Source organism: Xenopus tropicalis, chromosome 1 (assembly GCF_000004195.4).
Source record: "Xenopus tropicalis strain Nigerian chromosome 1, UCB_Xtro_10.0, whole genome shotgun sequence".
In the NCBI taxonomy this organism is placed as follows: domain Eukaryota; kingdom Metazoa; phylum Chordata; class Amphibia; order Anura; family Pipidae; genus Xenopus; species Xenopus tropicalis.
In genome coordinates this window covers 105794054-105810425 of record NC_030677.2, presented here as the reverse complement: position 1 = coordinate 105810425, position 16372 = coordinate 105794054, and the positions used below count along the sequence as shown (strand labels likewise).

At 39.8% G+C, this 16372-nt stretch overlaps 1 protein-coding gene across 3 annotated transcripts in view; it reads left to right on the top strand.

Moving 5' to 3' along the window:
* rnf126 (ring finger protein 126) overlaps positions 1 to 15409 on the top strand; it is a 48207-nt gene extending 32798 nt beyond the window's left edge. The window contains exons 6-10 of one of the 3 annotated variants that reach the window (XM_031897955.1): positions 1556 to 1624; positions 5032 to 5101; positions 5432 to 5525; positions 6073 to 6188; positions 14158 to 15409. In XM_031897955.1, coding sequence (XP_031753815.1) covers positions 1556 to 1624; positions 5032 to 5101; positions 5432 to 5525; positions 6073 to 6188; positions 14158 to 14313 — 505 coding nt within the window. In that variant the 3' untranslated portion in view covers positions 14314 to 15409. The remainder of the gene's footprint in view (positions 1 to 1555; positions 1625 to 5031; positions 5102 to 5431; positions 5526 to 6072; positions 6189 to 14157) is intronic. The other 2 variants (NM_001006734.1, XM_012959798.3) reach the window with 2 other exon arrangements.
* Positions 15410 to 16372: the final 963 nt, after the last annotated feature.

Genomic DNA, 16372 nt, shown 5'->3' with positions numbered 1-16372 from the left:
AATCTGTTTATTTCCTATCTGAGGTAAACATAAACACTGAAAACAACACTTCTGTTAAGTAGAATAATTAGCGTTGCCAAGTTAGTCAGCGCCCAGTGATTTTAGTTGCTTACTTCCTCCATGTTCTGCTATAGAAATCTGTTAAAGGAACAGTAACACTAAAAAATGAAAGAGCTTTAAAGTAATAAAAATATAATGCACTGTTGCCCTGCACTGGTAAAACTGGTGTGTTTGCTACAGTAACACTACTATAATTTATATAATAAGCTGCTGTGTAGCCACGGGGGCAGCCATTCAAGGTAGAAAAAAGGAGAAAAGGCACGGGTTACATAGCAGATAACAGATAAGCTCTTAAGAATACAATAGTGTTTTATCTGTTATCTGCTATGCGCCTGTGCCTTTTCTCCTTTGAATGGCTGCCTCCATGGCTACATAGCAGCTTATTTATATAAATTATAGTAGACTTTCTGAAGTAAACACACAACTTTTACCAGTGCAGGGCAGCAGCACATTATATTTTAGTTACTTTTATACACTTTCATTTTTTGGTGTTACTGTTCCTTTAAGTAGTTCTCTACTGTGCATGCATTTTGCCAAGGCAGTGCAGGGAATGGGAAACTGGAAGAATATAGTGGCACAGTACTTAGACTAAAACTACACCTTGCTGGTGCCTTTTTTGAAGAAGGGGGACATTGAGAAAGAGATAAGAAAACAGAATGAAAAGGAGAATGTAATTTCATTGACTAACATGATAAAGGATAAAAGTATAAAAGCGGTAGATGCTTTAGTGAAAGTTAGGAGGCATCAAGCAATATTTAACCATAAAGCCAAGAAAAAAAAATAGAATTTATTATAGTGTTACTGGCAGAGGTATTTTAATACTAGTTCTGGAATTTATCATGAACAGTAATAGAGATAAGAAAGGCATACTATTTATTAAGAAGCACAGGAAGGCCCACATAAAAGCATGAATAAGCATTGTGGTGCTCATCCTGGGGAATAACCATAAGGACTTAACGTCTTCTCGGTTCTAGCACAGACATGGACCAGAGATGGGGGGATTCTTTTATTCCAAATTAAAATTCAGGTCATGTATGTTATCTATCATGGGTATGCCATGAGGGTGATTTTAAAAACCAATACGTGATATCTGAGTTTTTTTTTCATAAAATACTGCAGCCCTGTATCTGGCATATATCTTCTTATGCAGACCTAAATAAAGCAACATTCTTCTGAAAGAGAAAAAGTTTAGTGACACTGACTAAAAAGGGCAGTATACACCTATTTTCAACTTTAAGCAAAATAAAAAGCAATAAACTTAAATAAAAATACATGCTGCCTATTCTTTTGATTTAATACATGCATTTAAAATTATTATAAAGCAGAAACAGAGTATTATATTGCTTACACACTTACTACCTACTTTGGTGTTGCTGTATTCCAATATGAATGCAACAATGTGGTGAAACCACTTTTCAGCAATTGCTCCCTATCTGACATCCTGACATCTTATATTTTATAGCCATACACTAGATGTATCACTTTATTTTTACAGGATCATTCAGCAGTTGGTGAATGGGATTATCGCACCTACAGCAATGTCAAACCTAGGGGTGGGACCATGGTGAGTCTGTGTCTGTACTACAAATATGGACAATAGGGGACTGCATTCATTCCACTAGCTACATTTGGGCTGAATTATTGTCAGGAATGTCCAATAAGAATGAGATGTATGCAAATTTTGTTTCTGTAACTTACTGGTTTTTCAGTACATGTAAAAAGATCTTCTAAAAACTATTGACAACTACTCTTTCCTATCCTGATACTGTTCCAAAGCATCTTAAAACATGTACAAACTCAACTTATGTTAGTAAGCAGTCTATTAGTTGCCACATTAAAGCACTCTGTGTCTTTTACAGTTTATTTAAAACTTTCTCACTGCCTTCAGAATTAAAGGGAACATGAACCCACTTAATTTACATTAGTATATTTGCTAGAAGTGTGTTATTCTGAGCAGGCCCAGATTTGTGGCAAGGCCCAGGCCTAGGGTGGCAGAGGCGAGTGAGGAGACGGGAGCCGAGGGGCGGCCGCATTGTGAATCTGGCCCTGATTCTGAGGTTACAAATGACTCTACATAAGGTTGGGAGCTAGAAATGACCCTACATAAGGTTGAGTAGCAATGCACCTTTGACACAAGTTCATAATTTGCACCTGTTTATTTTTGTTTGATGTACAAAAAAAAAAAAAAAATTGCCAGGACAACAAATCTATGGTAAATGAAAAGTGCCTTTAACTGGAGGAGAACATTTCTGGCTCGCTGTGTTAAGATAATTGTGCAGGATAACAAAAAAACTAATTTGGGGTAGATCACCTTTAATTAAGATTTAGTATGATTTATAGTTGGCAGTGATATTCAACAATTTTCAAGTGGTCTTGAGTTTCTAGGTCAAGGGTCCAATTAACCAGGCAGTAGTTTGAATGAGAGACTGGAAGATAAATAGGAGAAATACTAAAAGTAACAATAACATTGCAGCCTCATAGAACATTCAGTTGTTGGCTGCCCCTCATTTGAAAGGCAGAAGGAGGGAAAGGAGGATAGAAAATAATCAAAAAATGTTAGCCCCGTATACATGAAGTGATTTCTGAGACCCCAGACTCTCTTACTAAAAGTAGGTTTCCTGAAGGCTGGAAAAGATTTCAGCATTGTAGAAATTAAATGAATTCATAAATAGTTTGCATTGCTGAATGTGTATCATTTGCTCCACCTAGTGGTAAACATGAGAATGACACTGGAGCAAGAGAAACCCTGTTTCGTTATTATGCGACTTGGGTAGAATATGCAACAGTACATTGAGTAGTAGGAGAAACAATAGCTTATCTGAAAGCAGAACTATTGTGTAGTGCTTGGTATTTCTGAAAGCTCAGGGCAAAATGCCTACACACCAATATTACAGGTAAAAAAATAAATTTTGCCTATTAACTCGTGATATCAGTTTTTAAGTTTAGCGCAGTTTGCTTCATTGCACCATCCCTACGTCACTTCCTCCTGTTGCTTTCTTCTGACGCATTGTGCAGGACTGTGTATATTGTTGTCCTAGAAAAAATAGGGCTACAATAAGATTGGAGAGTGTGAATAGGCGGGCGGGGCTAACTGTCAAGATTATCGTATGCAAAGGAAAAAAAAAAAAAGGAAGACTCTGCAGCAGTGCAGGCAAATGCACATGCACTGGACCCAGAAATTCACTGTTAAAGAAGCAAAGGAAGCTTCACTGGAAATTAACAGGTTGCCAGGTTGTAGGACGGACTGTGGCTGATTTATAGGCAAACAAAGCAACCCAGAGCTGAGCTGGGGCATTATGTTACTAATATGAATATGTCTGTAATTTTGAAGCAATTTTGTTTTTCCTTCTCCTTTAATAGTTAGCGAACTATTGAGTATAAGAGTGCATAGATATATTACCAGTGATGAACAGCAGATACAAACTTGAAGGAATACTGCCATGGGAAAACATGTTTTTTCAAAACACATCAGTCAGTAGAGCTTCTCCAGCACAATCCTGCCTTGAAATCTGTTTTTCAAAAACATTTTTTTTATATATTATTTTGAAATTTTACATGGGGCTAGTCATATTCTTCATTTCCCAGGGTGCCACAGTAATGTGACCTGTGCTCTGATAAACTTCAGTCACACTTTACTGCTGAGCTGCAAGTTGAAGTGATATCATCCCCCTCCCAGCAGCTGATCAGCAGAAAAATGGGCAGGTAGCAAGGTAGCAGCTCCCAGTAGATATCAGAATAGCATGCAATAGTAAGAAATCCAAGTTTGGCGTGGGACTCCTCCAGCTACATGGAAATAGGAGAAACAATAGGTTACCTGAAAGCAGTTCTAATGTGTAGCGCTGGCTCCTTCTGAAAGCTCAGACTCAGGTACAAGGCACTGAGATGGCTGCCTACACACCAATATTACAACTATAAAAAATACATTTGTTGGTTCAAGAATAACATTTTAAATGGTAGAGTGGATTAGTTGTTATGTAAACAGTGTAATTTAGAAATAAAAAGTATGCCATAAAAATCATGACAGTATCCCTTTAAGTAGAGAAGGTTCATAGAGGAAAAATCTCTTCCATGAATTTTAGTAGTTCCTTCCAAAACCTGTCAATACCTGGGTGCTACCACAATACATAAAACAAGGTACCCCTTTTAGAAAGACATTTGGGGCAGAATAAAAGCTTGTACATATGATTCAATGCATCATTTAATTAAACATAATTATAGGTTATTCCTAAGGATGTACCTATTTGTTTGTTTTCATACACGAGTTGGAGTTATCATGGTTACGGAAACCATATGAAGAAATGTAATTGGCACAAATAAAGTATACTGGCAGCCCTGTCCCACATAAAATAGCAAATATGCAGCTAATTATTATTTTTTGCATGGAAAAAAATCATCAATACAACTTACTGCCATGTTAAGGGCTCATTACACTAATGAATTTGTGGGTCAGATTTTTGTAAGATGTCCAGTTTTTTTTTGTGTAAACTTGGACTGGAATGGGAGACACCCTTATTATTGTATTTGCATGCAGAATTTTCCTTTGCTTCCTATATCCTATTATATACAAAAGGCAAATAATTTTTTTTTTTTACATGGTTAGGGATTAATACCCAAAGCAGCTCTTTTTCTTGAGAGTCTGTTTCATTATAGTCTGGGGACAAGATTTCCTTACATAAGTAACCATGGCAGCTCCCATATAATGTACAGTGCGAATGTTAATCAACAGCTATCCCTGTTCTACTTTAAGATGCTGTAAGAATATATAAATATATTGATGGTTCATTTTGTTATATGGCTTCCTAATTTGTTTCTTAGTTAATAAGTTGGGCAAGTAGGTTACAAACCACTGTTAATGCTTCTTACCTATCCCCTATTTTCTCAATACATAAAAAGGGGTGCAGAGTAGGAGCAACATTTTGAATCTGTGTAGACTGCTTTAACTAATGGTTTCCCTTCTTTTCCTCTGAACAGGGGTGTCCTGCATTCCAACCCCATGGATTATGCATGGGGTGCAAATGGCCTAGATACAATAATCACACAAGTAAGCAACATTTTCAACATATCTTACCTGCAGCTATTAAATGCAATCCATAAATCAAATTTTGTAATGCGTGCAAAGCCCATAATACACATATTTTGGGATAAATGGCACTGGTGCAAACATATATAATACAGGGGTATCAAATATACCCTTTTAAGGCTGCCAAATTGTTGATGCTTCAATAAAGTTGCTCATTAATGAAGTCACTATAGTGCAGCAGTTTTTATGTGTATGTCTGTTAATTACCTACATTCCATTACTCTATCCATTATTTTATACTTATAGTCACACCAACATGAATCCTTGTCTCTGGTTTTTTTCTGCCTCCAGTTACTTAATCAGTTTGAAAACACAGGCCCTCCCCCTGCGGACACTGAAAAAATACAAGCCCTTCCTACCATCCAGATAACAGAAGAGCATGTGGGTAAGTGGGAAACTTACTGCCGTCCTGCACAGGGACAGCCATGACAATAATCCAGCAAAACTGGAATCAAATGTATCCCAGAAAAAGTATGATATAGCATTGAAATAAAAGATTAATGAAGCAACAGTGTACCTTTACTAATAGGTCCTAAGCTCTAGTTAGCTTAAACTAATAGCGCTGGTCATTTTCTGCTTAGGAATCGTTATATTTCCCATTCCTTCAGGACTGGAATTCAAAATAGACCCTGGCATTCCAAGTACATAGAGGCCCATATAGCCATCCAGAGGCCCAATAAATAGTGACTGTCTATGGCATTTTACAGAAGCCCTTTTGGCATTTGCCAGAATCGACAGATTGCCAATCCGGCCCTGCTTTCAATGTATCCCTGTGGAAAAGTGTGTTCTCAGCTAGTCTGTCATTGTATAGCTGCAGGTCTTGAAGGGTAAATAGTAAATGAAGGTTGTTTCTCTGTAATGAATACCAGACTTATTTTCTCCTGCCTCCTTGCCTGACATTTTAATCTAATCTTAGCATTCTCTGCTACTAGGTTCTGGTCTGGAGTGTCCCGTGTGTAAAGAGGATTATACTGTTGGTGAAAGTGTGCGGCAACTTCCTTGCAATCATTTATTTCACAATGACTGCATCATCCCTTGGTTAGAACAGGTCAGTATGGTGACATTACTAACCATTTACATTTTTTTTTTTTAAGGTTTTTATTTTGCATTATACAAATAAAAAAAAAAATGAAATAGAACAGATAAACAAAGTTGGCACTTACATCATAATTAAGTACAGTCGTTTATATCATATACTTATTGACCATTTTAAGATTAAGAAGCAGTGTGTCAGAGTACACAAAGGGGCAGATTTACTAATTCACGAACGCTCAAAGGGGTATATTTATCATGCTGTGTAAAAAGTGGAGTAAAACATCACCGGTGATGTTGCTGATAGCAGCCAATCAGATGCTTTGCTTTCATTTTCTAACTGCTGAAATCTTGCTGATTGGTTGCCCTGGGCAACATCACCGGTAATGCTTCACTCCACTTTTTACACAGCATGATAAATATACCTCTAAGCGTATTTTCGGCGACTTTTTCATCGCTTGCGTGACTTTTTCATACTTTTGTGCAAAAAAATCGGAAAGGTTTTCCCGCTTTTTTTTTTCCCGATTTTTTCGTAAGCATATTCGTGATATTTGCGATCTTCAGAAATTATCATATCCAATCCGAATTTGTCCCATTCGGGATTCGAACTCGCGGTTTCATGAATGTGCCCCGAAGTGTTATGTGGGTTGGGCGTTGTATGTCAATTTGATCAGTGGCAATGTACCATTTATTAGCTCCACCCATTGTTGAAGTGTGGGAAGGATGGGGCCCACTTTATTATTACTATCTTTTTTGCATAAAAGATGAGAGAGCGTAACAATGTTCTAGATTTTTGAAGAGGCACTAATTTGTCTACAATTCCAAACAAGCAGACCTCAGGAGACCTGATGCCAGGGAGAAGTAGGCATTCATTTATATAGTGGATGACTTCTGTCCAATATGTTAATACTTTAGGACAGTGCTTTCCAACTGGCGGCTCGCGGCCTCCCACCTGTCTGGCTCCTTTGATGGCTTTCCTTTGTGTAAACTTTAAATGGTATCAGTACTGAGATTATCTGGCCCCCTGCATGGTTCTCACCTCAGATTTAGGCTGTATTCCCCCTGTATTGTTTAAATAGATTATGGCACACACAGGCAGCTAAGGACAGGCAGAGTATGGCACGGACAGGCAGAGTATGGCACACACAGGCAGCATAGGGCAGGCAGAGTATGGCACACACAGGCAGCATAGGGCAGGCAGAGTATGGCACACACAGGCAGCATAGGGCAGGCAGAGTATGGCACACACAGACAGCATAGGGCAGGCAGAGTATGGCACACACAGGCAGCTTAGGGCAGGCAGAGTATGGCACACACAGGCAGCATAGGGCAGGCAGAGTATGGCACACACAGGCAGCATAGGGCAGGCAGAGTATGGCACACACAGGCAGCATAGGGCAGGCAGAGTATGGCACACACAGGCAGCATAGGGCAGGCAGAGTATGGCACACACAGGCAGCATAGGGCAGGCAGATTATGGCACACACAGGCAGCATAGGGCAGGCAGAGTATGGCGCACACACAGGCAGCATAGGGCAGGCAGAGTATGGCACACACACAGGCAGCATAGGGCAGGCAGAGTATGGCACACAGCCAGCATAGGGCAGGCAGAGTATGGCACACACAGGCAGCATAGGGCAGGCAGAGTATGGCGCACACACAGGGAACATAGGGCAGGCAGAGTATGGCGCACACACAGGGAACATAGGGCAGGCAGAGTATGGCACACACAGGCAGCATAGGGCAGGCAGAGTATGGCACACACAGGCAGCATAGGGCAGGCAGAGTATGGCACACACAGGGAACATAGGGCAGGCAGAGTATGGCACACACAGGCATCATAGGGCAGGCAGAGTATGGCACACACAGGCAGCATAGTACAAGCAGAGTATGGCACACACAGGCAGCATAGGGCAGGCAGAGTATGGCACACACAGGCAGCATAGGGCAGGCAGAGTATGGCACACACAGGCAGCATAGGGCAGGTAGATTATGACACACGCAGGCAGCATAGGGCAGGCAGAGTTTGGCACACATAGGCAGCATAGGACAGGCAGAGTATGGCACACACAGGCAGCATAGGGCAGGCATTAAATGGTCCCTAAGGTGTGTAATTATGTGCTGGGGGTTGCTGTGCTATCCACAGGTGAGGAGGAGGCATATGGATTTAAGGGTGTGTCTTAACATGACATAATATAATCCTTTTATATATGAATAACGGTTGATATCCCTGCAGTGAGGACAAAGCATTTGGGTTTTTGCTGCACTACCACCATTGTGATAAAACGGGTGTGGTTTGAAGTGGGTGTGGTTTAAAAAAGGGGAGTGGTCAAAACTGGCTTCCATTAGCGGCCCTCCACCATGTATGCTAGAGAAATTCCGGCCCTCTGCACCGCAGAAGTTGGACAGCACTGCTTTAGGACAATCCCAGATCAGGTGGAGAAAATCTACCTCTACTATATTACATTTCAAACATTTAGATCTTTCTACTTTCCCCATAACCTTAAGTTTCAGAGGGGTAATGTATATTTGGTGAATCATCTTAAAATGGTTCATTCTATCCCTTAGTGATATTAAAAAATATATAGATTATCAATAGTTTCTTCCCATTGATCCTCATCTAAAAATGGAACTATTGCCAGCCATTTACGTTTTGCCTTATCAAATTGAGCTGGGTCTGAAGACTGAATTATGCTATACAATTGGGATACTAGTTTGGTTGGGTCTGGAGCCCAAAGTCTAGCTTCCCATGCCAGTAGTGTAGTTGAAAGTTGTTAGGTCCTGAATTGGGAAATACATGTCTCAGCTGGAAATAATGAAAGAATTGAATATCTGTGTGAGGCTAGGCCTGTTATACCCACAATCTTAGGAGTTATACTCCATTTTAAAATATAACTCCTTTTTGTAATTGTTGTGTGCAAGGCTTGACACCCTATAATGGTTGTTTTTCCTCAAGAATGATCCTTAAGCAGCTTGCATATTTTGTATCTTATCGCTGACACATCCCGTACTGGCCAGCCTTGAAGTACAGAAGATCTTTGTTTAAACTTATTATTTTGCTTTTGCATGTACACAAAGGGTATAAAAGCTATGTGCACACAAAAATAAACTGAACAAGTTTGAACTGCCCCCATGGTTGTGTACTTCTTGTTCCCATGCACAACTTTGTCCTGGCAGGAGGGCTCCCGCAGGTCCCTACACTTAGGGGTATATTTAACATGCTGTGTAAAAAGTGGAGTAAAACATTACCGGTGATAATGCTAATAGCAGCCAATTGGATGCTTTGCTTTGGTTGAAATCTGTTGAACTCTAATTGCTGATTGGTTGCCCTGGGCAATATCACCGGTAATGCTTCACTCCACTTTTTACACAGTATGATAAATATACCCCTTAGAGTGAGTGGTCAGGAACCCAACAATCTGGACGGTTGATTTTGGCCTTAAGTTGTTCTAGTGACATAAAACAATTCTCAGTCAGTAAATCATCAAGGTGCCTGATTCCTAACTGCGGCCAATATTGGAAATCAGTTAAGTGTCTCATATGTGGCAGGTTGGAATCTCTCTATAGGGGCGAGGGGTACAGGCCTTGATTTGTAGCTTCGCCCAGATTTTAATATGGGTGGTAAATACTTTGGGCAAAGGAGGGAGATCATTCTTTCATCTAAATGGCGAGTTACGTATGGCCCACAATTGCTGCATGCAGTACGGTCAGGGAGTTACTGTGGTCTGGGTTAAACCAGTTATGTATGTAGGATAATTGGGATGCAAAATAGCAGTAAGCATGAGCCATGATATTCTTGGGGCTTTGTTGGCCCAAATGGGATTAGTTCATTAGTTTTTTAAAGAACTAATTAGTTACAGTGGAGGAAATAATTATTTGACCCCTCACTGATTTTGTAAGTTTGTCCAATGACAAAGAAATAAAGTCTCAGAACAGTATCATTTCAATGGTAGGTTTATTTTAACAGTGGCAGATAGCACATCAAAAGGAAAATCGAAAAAATAACTTTAAATAAAAGATAGCAACTGATTTGCTTTCATTGAGTGAAATAAGTTTTTGAACCCCTACCAACCATTAAGAGTTCTGGCTCCCACAGAGTGGTTAGACACTTCTACTCAATTAGTCGACCTCATTAAGGACACCTGTCTTAACTAGTCACCTGTATAAAAGACACCTGTCCACAGAATCAATCAATCAAGCAGACTCCAAACTCTCCAACATGGGAAAGACCAAAGAGCTGTCCAAAACCATTAGCAAGAAGCTGGGAGAGAAGGTGACAACTGTTGGTGCGATTGTTCGAAAATGAAAGGAGCACAAAATGACCATCAATCGACCTGGGGCTCCACGCAAGATCTCACCTCGTGGGGTGTCAATGATTCTGAGAAAGGTGAAAAAGCATCCTAGAACTACACGGGAGGAGTTAGTTAATGACCTCAAATTAGCAGGGACCACAGTCACCAAGAAAACCATTGGAAACACATTACACCGCAATGGATTAAAATCCTGCAGGGCTTGCAAGGTCCCCCTGCTCAAGAAGGCACATGTGCAGGCCCGTCTGAAGTTTGCCAATGAACACCTGAATGATTCTGTGAGTGACTGGGAGAAGGTGCTGTGGTCTGATGAGACCAAAATAGAGCTCTTTGGCATTAACTCAACTCGCTGTGTTTGGAGGAAGAAAAATGCTGCCTATGACCCCCAAAACACCGTCCCCACCGTCAAGCATGGGGGTGGAAACATTTTGCTTTGGGGGTGTTTTTCTGCTAAGGGCACAGGACAACTTATTCGCATTAACGGGAAAATGGACGGAGCCATGTATCATGAAATCCTGAACGACAACCTCCTTCCCTCTGCCAGGAAACTGAAAATGGGTCGTGGATGGGTGTTCCAGCACAACAATGACCCAAAACATACAGCAAAGGCAACAAAGTAGTGGCTCAAGAAGAAGCACATTAAGGTCATGGAGTGGCCTAGTCAGTCTCCGGACCTTAATCCAATAGAAAACTTATGGAGGGAGCTCAAGCTCAGAGTTGCACAGAGACAGCCTCGAAACCTTAGTGATTTAGAGATGATCTGCAAAGAGGAGTGGACCAACATTCCTCCTAAAATGTGCGCAAACTTGGTCATCAATTACAAGAAACGTTTGACCTCTGTGCTTGCAAACAAGGTTTTTTCCACTAAGTATTAAGTCTTTTTTTGTTAGAGGGTTCAAAAACTTATTTCACTGAATGAAATGCAAATCAGTTGCTATCTTTTATTTAAAGTTATTTTTTCGATCTTCCTTTTGATGTGCTATCTGCCACTGTTAAAATAAACCTACCATTGAAATGATACTGTTCTGAGACTTCATTTCTTTGTCATTGGACAAACTTACAAAATCAGTGAGGGGTCAAATAATTATTTCCTCCACTGTATATACTGGAGAGTTCCACAGTGGATATAGAAATTTAGGCAAATATAACATTTTAAAGAGATTCATTCTTCCCAATGCGTAAGCGGTAGTTAATTCCAGTGGAGAATTACAGATTTGAACTTTGCTCAGATGGGCTTTAAATTCTCATTTACATACATTGACTGTAACTATAATACCAAGGTAGCAGAATCTAGATGTTTAAGTAAGGGAGTGTTTTCTCCTGTGGCTTGACTCCCAGATGGGAATAGTATGGCTTTAGTTTTATTTATCCAAAGGCCGCTTAGCTCCCCAAATTTCTCAAGTGTCCCTAGTGTAGTTTGTAGTGAGGGCCCCGCATCTGCCAGGAAGAGTAGCACATCATATGAATATAGTGCTACTTTCTTCTCTGCGTTACCAATCATGATTTCTTTGACTATGGGAGTCTTATTTTTGCTGCTAGAGGCTCAATGGCCAATGCAAATAAGAGGGGTTCCTCTCTCGAACTCAAATTCCTCAGAAAGTGTATTATTAACCCACATTTGTGCTACAGGTTTCATATATAACAGTTTGACCCATGAGATAATCTTAGAACCACATCCTAGTTTCTCAAACACCTGCCACAGATATTGGCAGTTGAATCTAATGCCTTAGTTAGTTCTAGTGAGGCCACTATCCCGGCAGATTGATGTTGGTATGCCAGTTGGATATGTGTGTATATTCATCTGAGGTTAATGGAAATGGTCTTATGTGGCATAAAGTCTGTCTAGTCATGGTGAATTAAAGATGTGATTACTTTCATTTGTCTGTTCGCCAGCACTTTTGTGAGTATTTTTGCATCAGTATTGATCAGAAAAATAGGTCTATAGGATTCACATGAGTATGGGTCTTAAGTATTTGTGTAATTATTGCACTGTAGCTTGAAGATGGGAGTTCCCCTGCCTGGGATGCATACGTATATGTTTCCAGGAGTTTGGGGGATATCTGGTGCCATGTATCTATATGGTGTAAAGATATGTATGTTTGTCATCTTTGAGTAATAATATTCTTCTCTTTTTTAAAAATATTCCACAGCACTATGTAACAGGGAAACCAACCTATGGCTTTTAATACATAAGTATACACAGTCACTAGCAGTAAGAGTCAGTTAATTGTATTAATACATTAATACAACATTTGACGTGATACAGACCTACCAGTCCAACATCTCCTTTCAACCTTTGCTGCTATAACTCCTCTACCCTCTGGGAAGTCTCTACACTGGGTTTCAGAACATTGTTTGTGGGATTTGCTTTCATTCAACCACAAGTGCATTAGTTATGTTGGACCCTGATGTTGGATATCAGGCCTGTAGAAATTTTAAATAGGGAAGAAGCACACCTTCATGCCGGCAAATGCCTTTAGCACACCTTAGTACCTGAGGAAGGGGTTGGTCCCCGAAAACTTATGCTTTACATTTCTGCAAATAAATGTATTAAAGGCATTTGCCAGCATAAAGGTGTGCTTCTTCCCTATTTAACATCTCTACTGCATGGTTGAGCTTGGAAGCAGCTCGGGAATTGAATGCACCCAGTAAAACACAGTGGGGCCCGAGATACTGTTTCTTTGTATGGATGTCAGGCCTGCTCATATGCCAGCGGTGTTCCAGTTCATCTCAGAGGTGTTCATTTGGGTTGAGGTCATGGTTCAGTGCTGGCCAATTTCTTCTTCTGCTATCTCAGCAAAGCCATTCTCTGTGGACCTCCTTTTGTGCACGGTGGGATTTGCTTTCATTCAGTCACAAGAGTATTAGTAAGCACTACTAGGCCTGGTTTACAGTCTGCTTTCCAGTTCGTTCAACATTTATTTGGGTTAAGGTGCTCTGTGCCGGATATTTAAGTTCTTCTATTAACATCGCAGCAATCACATTTTATATAACCTGGCATAGTGAAGTGGGGCTTTATTGTTATAAAATTAAGAAGTCTTTCGCAAACTGTTTCCCCAAAGTCAATGCACAGAAGTGTTAAGAATGGTCTGCAGCCTCAGACCACTATTAATCTTTGCCAAACTTTGCTCAGCATCATATCAACATTATTTATCAGGCTGGCAGTATTCTCTTGGCATCTGCCAAATCCAGATTTTTGCATCTAGTATATTTCCACTGCTTGAGAATCCATTGGTGATAACCTTTACACCATAGACAGTTTGTGTGCTCACTGCTTCCAGAGACAGTTTGGATCTCAGCAGTTAATATTCCATATGAGGACATGTTGTTTAGATACTTTTAATATGTTTCCAGTTACAAGTGTATCTTATTAGAATACTTATCACGGTGGAGGTGAGGGATGATTTTCATGCATTTTTAATTTTCAGATCAGGAGCATGTAACCCAAATAAATTCATGTTATGAATGTTAAAATAGTGACAATGCGAATGTCACCGCACCAGAGAAGTCTGATCATATTAGCTATTGGCGATGGGAGAAGGGTACTTTAAAGTACAGGGGTTTTTTTTTTTTTGTTTTTTTTATTAAACTGCAATTTTGCTTTTATGTTCTTGGTGTAGTTTGGATAATACCATTGTTTAATTGTGTGTCCTGGTTTCATCCTTTTCCGTTTAGCATGACACATGTCCTGTTTGCCGAAAAAGTCTTAGTGGCCAGAACACAGCAACGAATCCCCCTGGACTGACAGAAATGACTTTCTCCTCATCTTCAACCTCTTCTTCCTCCTCCACCTCCCCTACTGATGAAAATAATGCTGCCAACAATTCCTGAGCCCCGGTGCGGAACTAATGGATCATCTGCATACTGCTCCCTTATTATGTGGCCCTCTCCTGTACTGTTCTCCCACCTTTACAGCAGATAGAAGCTTTACATTCGGGGCCTCACTCCAGGATGCTTAATTGGACCTAGGGGATGAGTCTCCTCCTGCTGGTGGGAGGCAGATGGAAACTAAACATTATTTTTTTTTATCCCCTCTAGGCTTTGCAAACAATATAGGTGGAAAGAGACCGAATAGGTGCGAGCTGAGCCTTTTTTTTTTCTTTTTGAAAGGGGGAGGGTATTTCCCCACTTTTAAAAAACAAAACAAAAAAAGCAGAAAACAGTTTATGTGAGGTGACTCATTTATTATTTTTATTTTTTTTTTAATGTTTTGACATTTTTAATCTTTAAATTAAAAGTTTATGGTTGAGTCTGCTCCTGGAGTGAGCAGCTACTGCACAATACAAGTTCACGGAGCCATTTTTATTGCTTTACAAGGGAGGGTGATGTGCAGGACATCCAACCTGCTCTGGCTGTCACACAAGCTGCGAGTTGTAGTTCAGCAACAAGTGAATGACGAGAATGTATGACCTTGATGTAGTATGTCCCTGTGCAATTTATATTGCCCTGATATTCGATAAATGAAGAAAGAAGATTGGGCATCAACAGTTGAGGATTCATCCCAGCACTACAGTTTCTCTTTTAAGAAAAATATTGCCAAAACCACTGGTTTTAATTTCTTTGGATAACATTTTAGTTTATTTAGTCTGATTTGTATTGAGCCCAGAATTATTTTTGGTTGGTGGCAGCAGAGTTCACATGTAAGGATACATAAGTCTGGATATTTGTACCTGCAGCTGACGTGTCACAAATTTAATTGCAAACCACCAGATTTCTATACACGTCAACAGAAGCGGTACATTAGGAACATGTCACAGTCCAGCTGTAGGTACAATACTATGTTTATACATAACTTTAAATGAGTAAGCTACCATAGACAATTTCAAATCAGAATTATTTATTTTGCAGTGTGAATCTTTTGTATAGAAAGTTAACAGTAAAAAAAAAAAAAATAATAATAAAAAGGAGGGGCCTAGGCCCTTGGATATGTATTACCACTTTGACTTAAATGAGAAAGAAAGGCATTTTGGCATTTTAATCTGTCGAAAGCTTTACCATACCTGAGTAAACAGCCCTAGAAGCTCACTCAGTTTGCCTAAGATATCAGCTGCCATTTTAACTTGGTCTCAGTAGCTTCCAAGCTGAAGCTCTAGCCCTTGGTAGCTCAGATCACACATTCTGATGGGAGGGAGAGCGAATTCTTATGGGTTGGGAGAGCAGGAGAAGAAGAGAGCTGCACAGACTCTGGCCCCAGGAATGAAGGATTTTTCTGAGAGAGGAAGACTGATACCAAAGAACATGTTTACACAAAGGAAGACAAAAAATCCTGTGTTTCTATTGATAGAGGTCTTTAGTGCAGTTTTTCTGTGAGTGCTTATGGCTGTATTTACATAGACCTTTCTGATAAAGCCTACTTAGTTTTTAACCTTTTCCTTTCAAGAAGAGGTAAATTCCAAAAATACATCCTTAAAGGAGTGGTTCACCTTACAGCCAACTTTTAGTATGTTATAGAATGTCCCATTCCTAGCAACTCTGCAATTTGTCTTAATTATTTATTTATTTATTTTTATAGTTTCTGCATTATGTGTCTTCCTCTGCTGCGTTTTTAGAGCTTTCAAATGAGGGTCAATGACTGGCAGCCAAAAACTATTGCCCTGTAACCTTGCAAAATTATTGGTATTGTCACTTTTTATTCCTTATCTTTGTATGTAGTCCCTCTCCACTTCATATCCCAGTCTCTCATTCAAACTACTGCTTGCTTGCTAAAGTAAACAAGACCCCAGCAACCAGATACCTGCTGAAATTCAAAACTGAATAGCTGCTTAACAAGAAGCTTAAAAAGAAAAATGAAAACCAATTGCAAATGTCTGTCATACTAAAAGTTGCAATGTCTAAAAGTTAATTTTAAAGGTGAACAACCCTTTTAAAACACCACCCTACCTTTTACCTG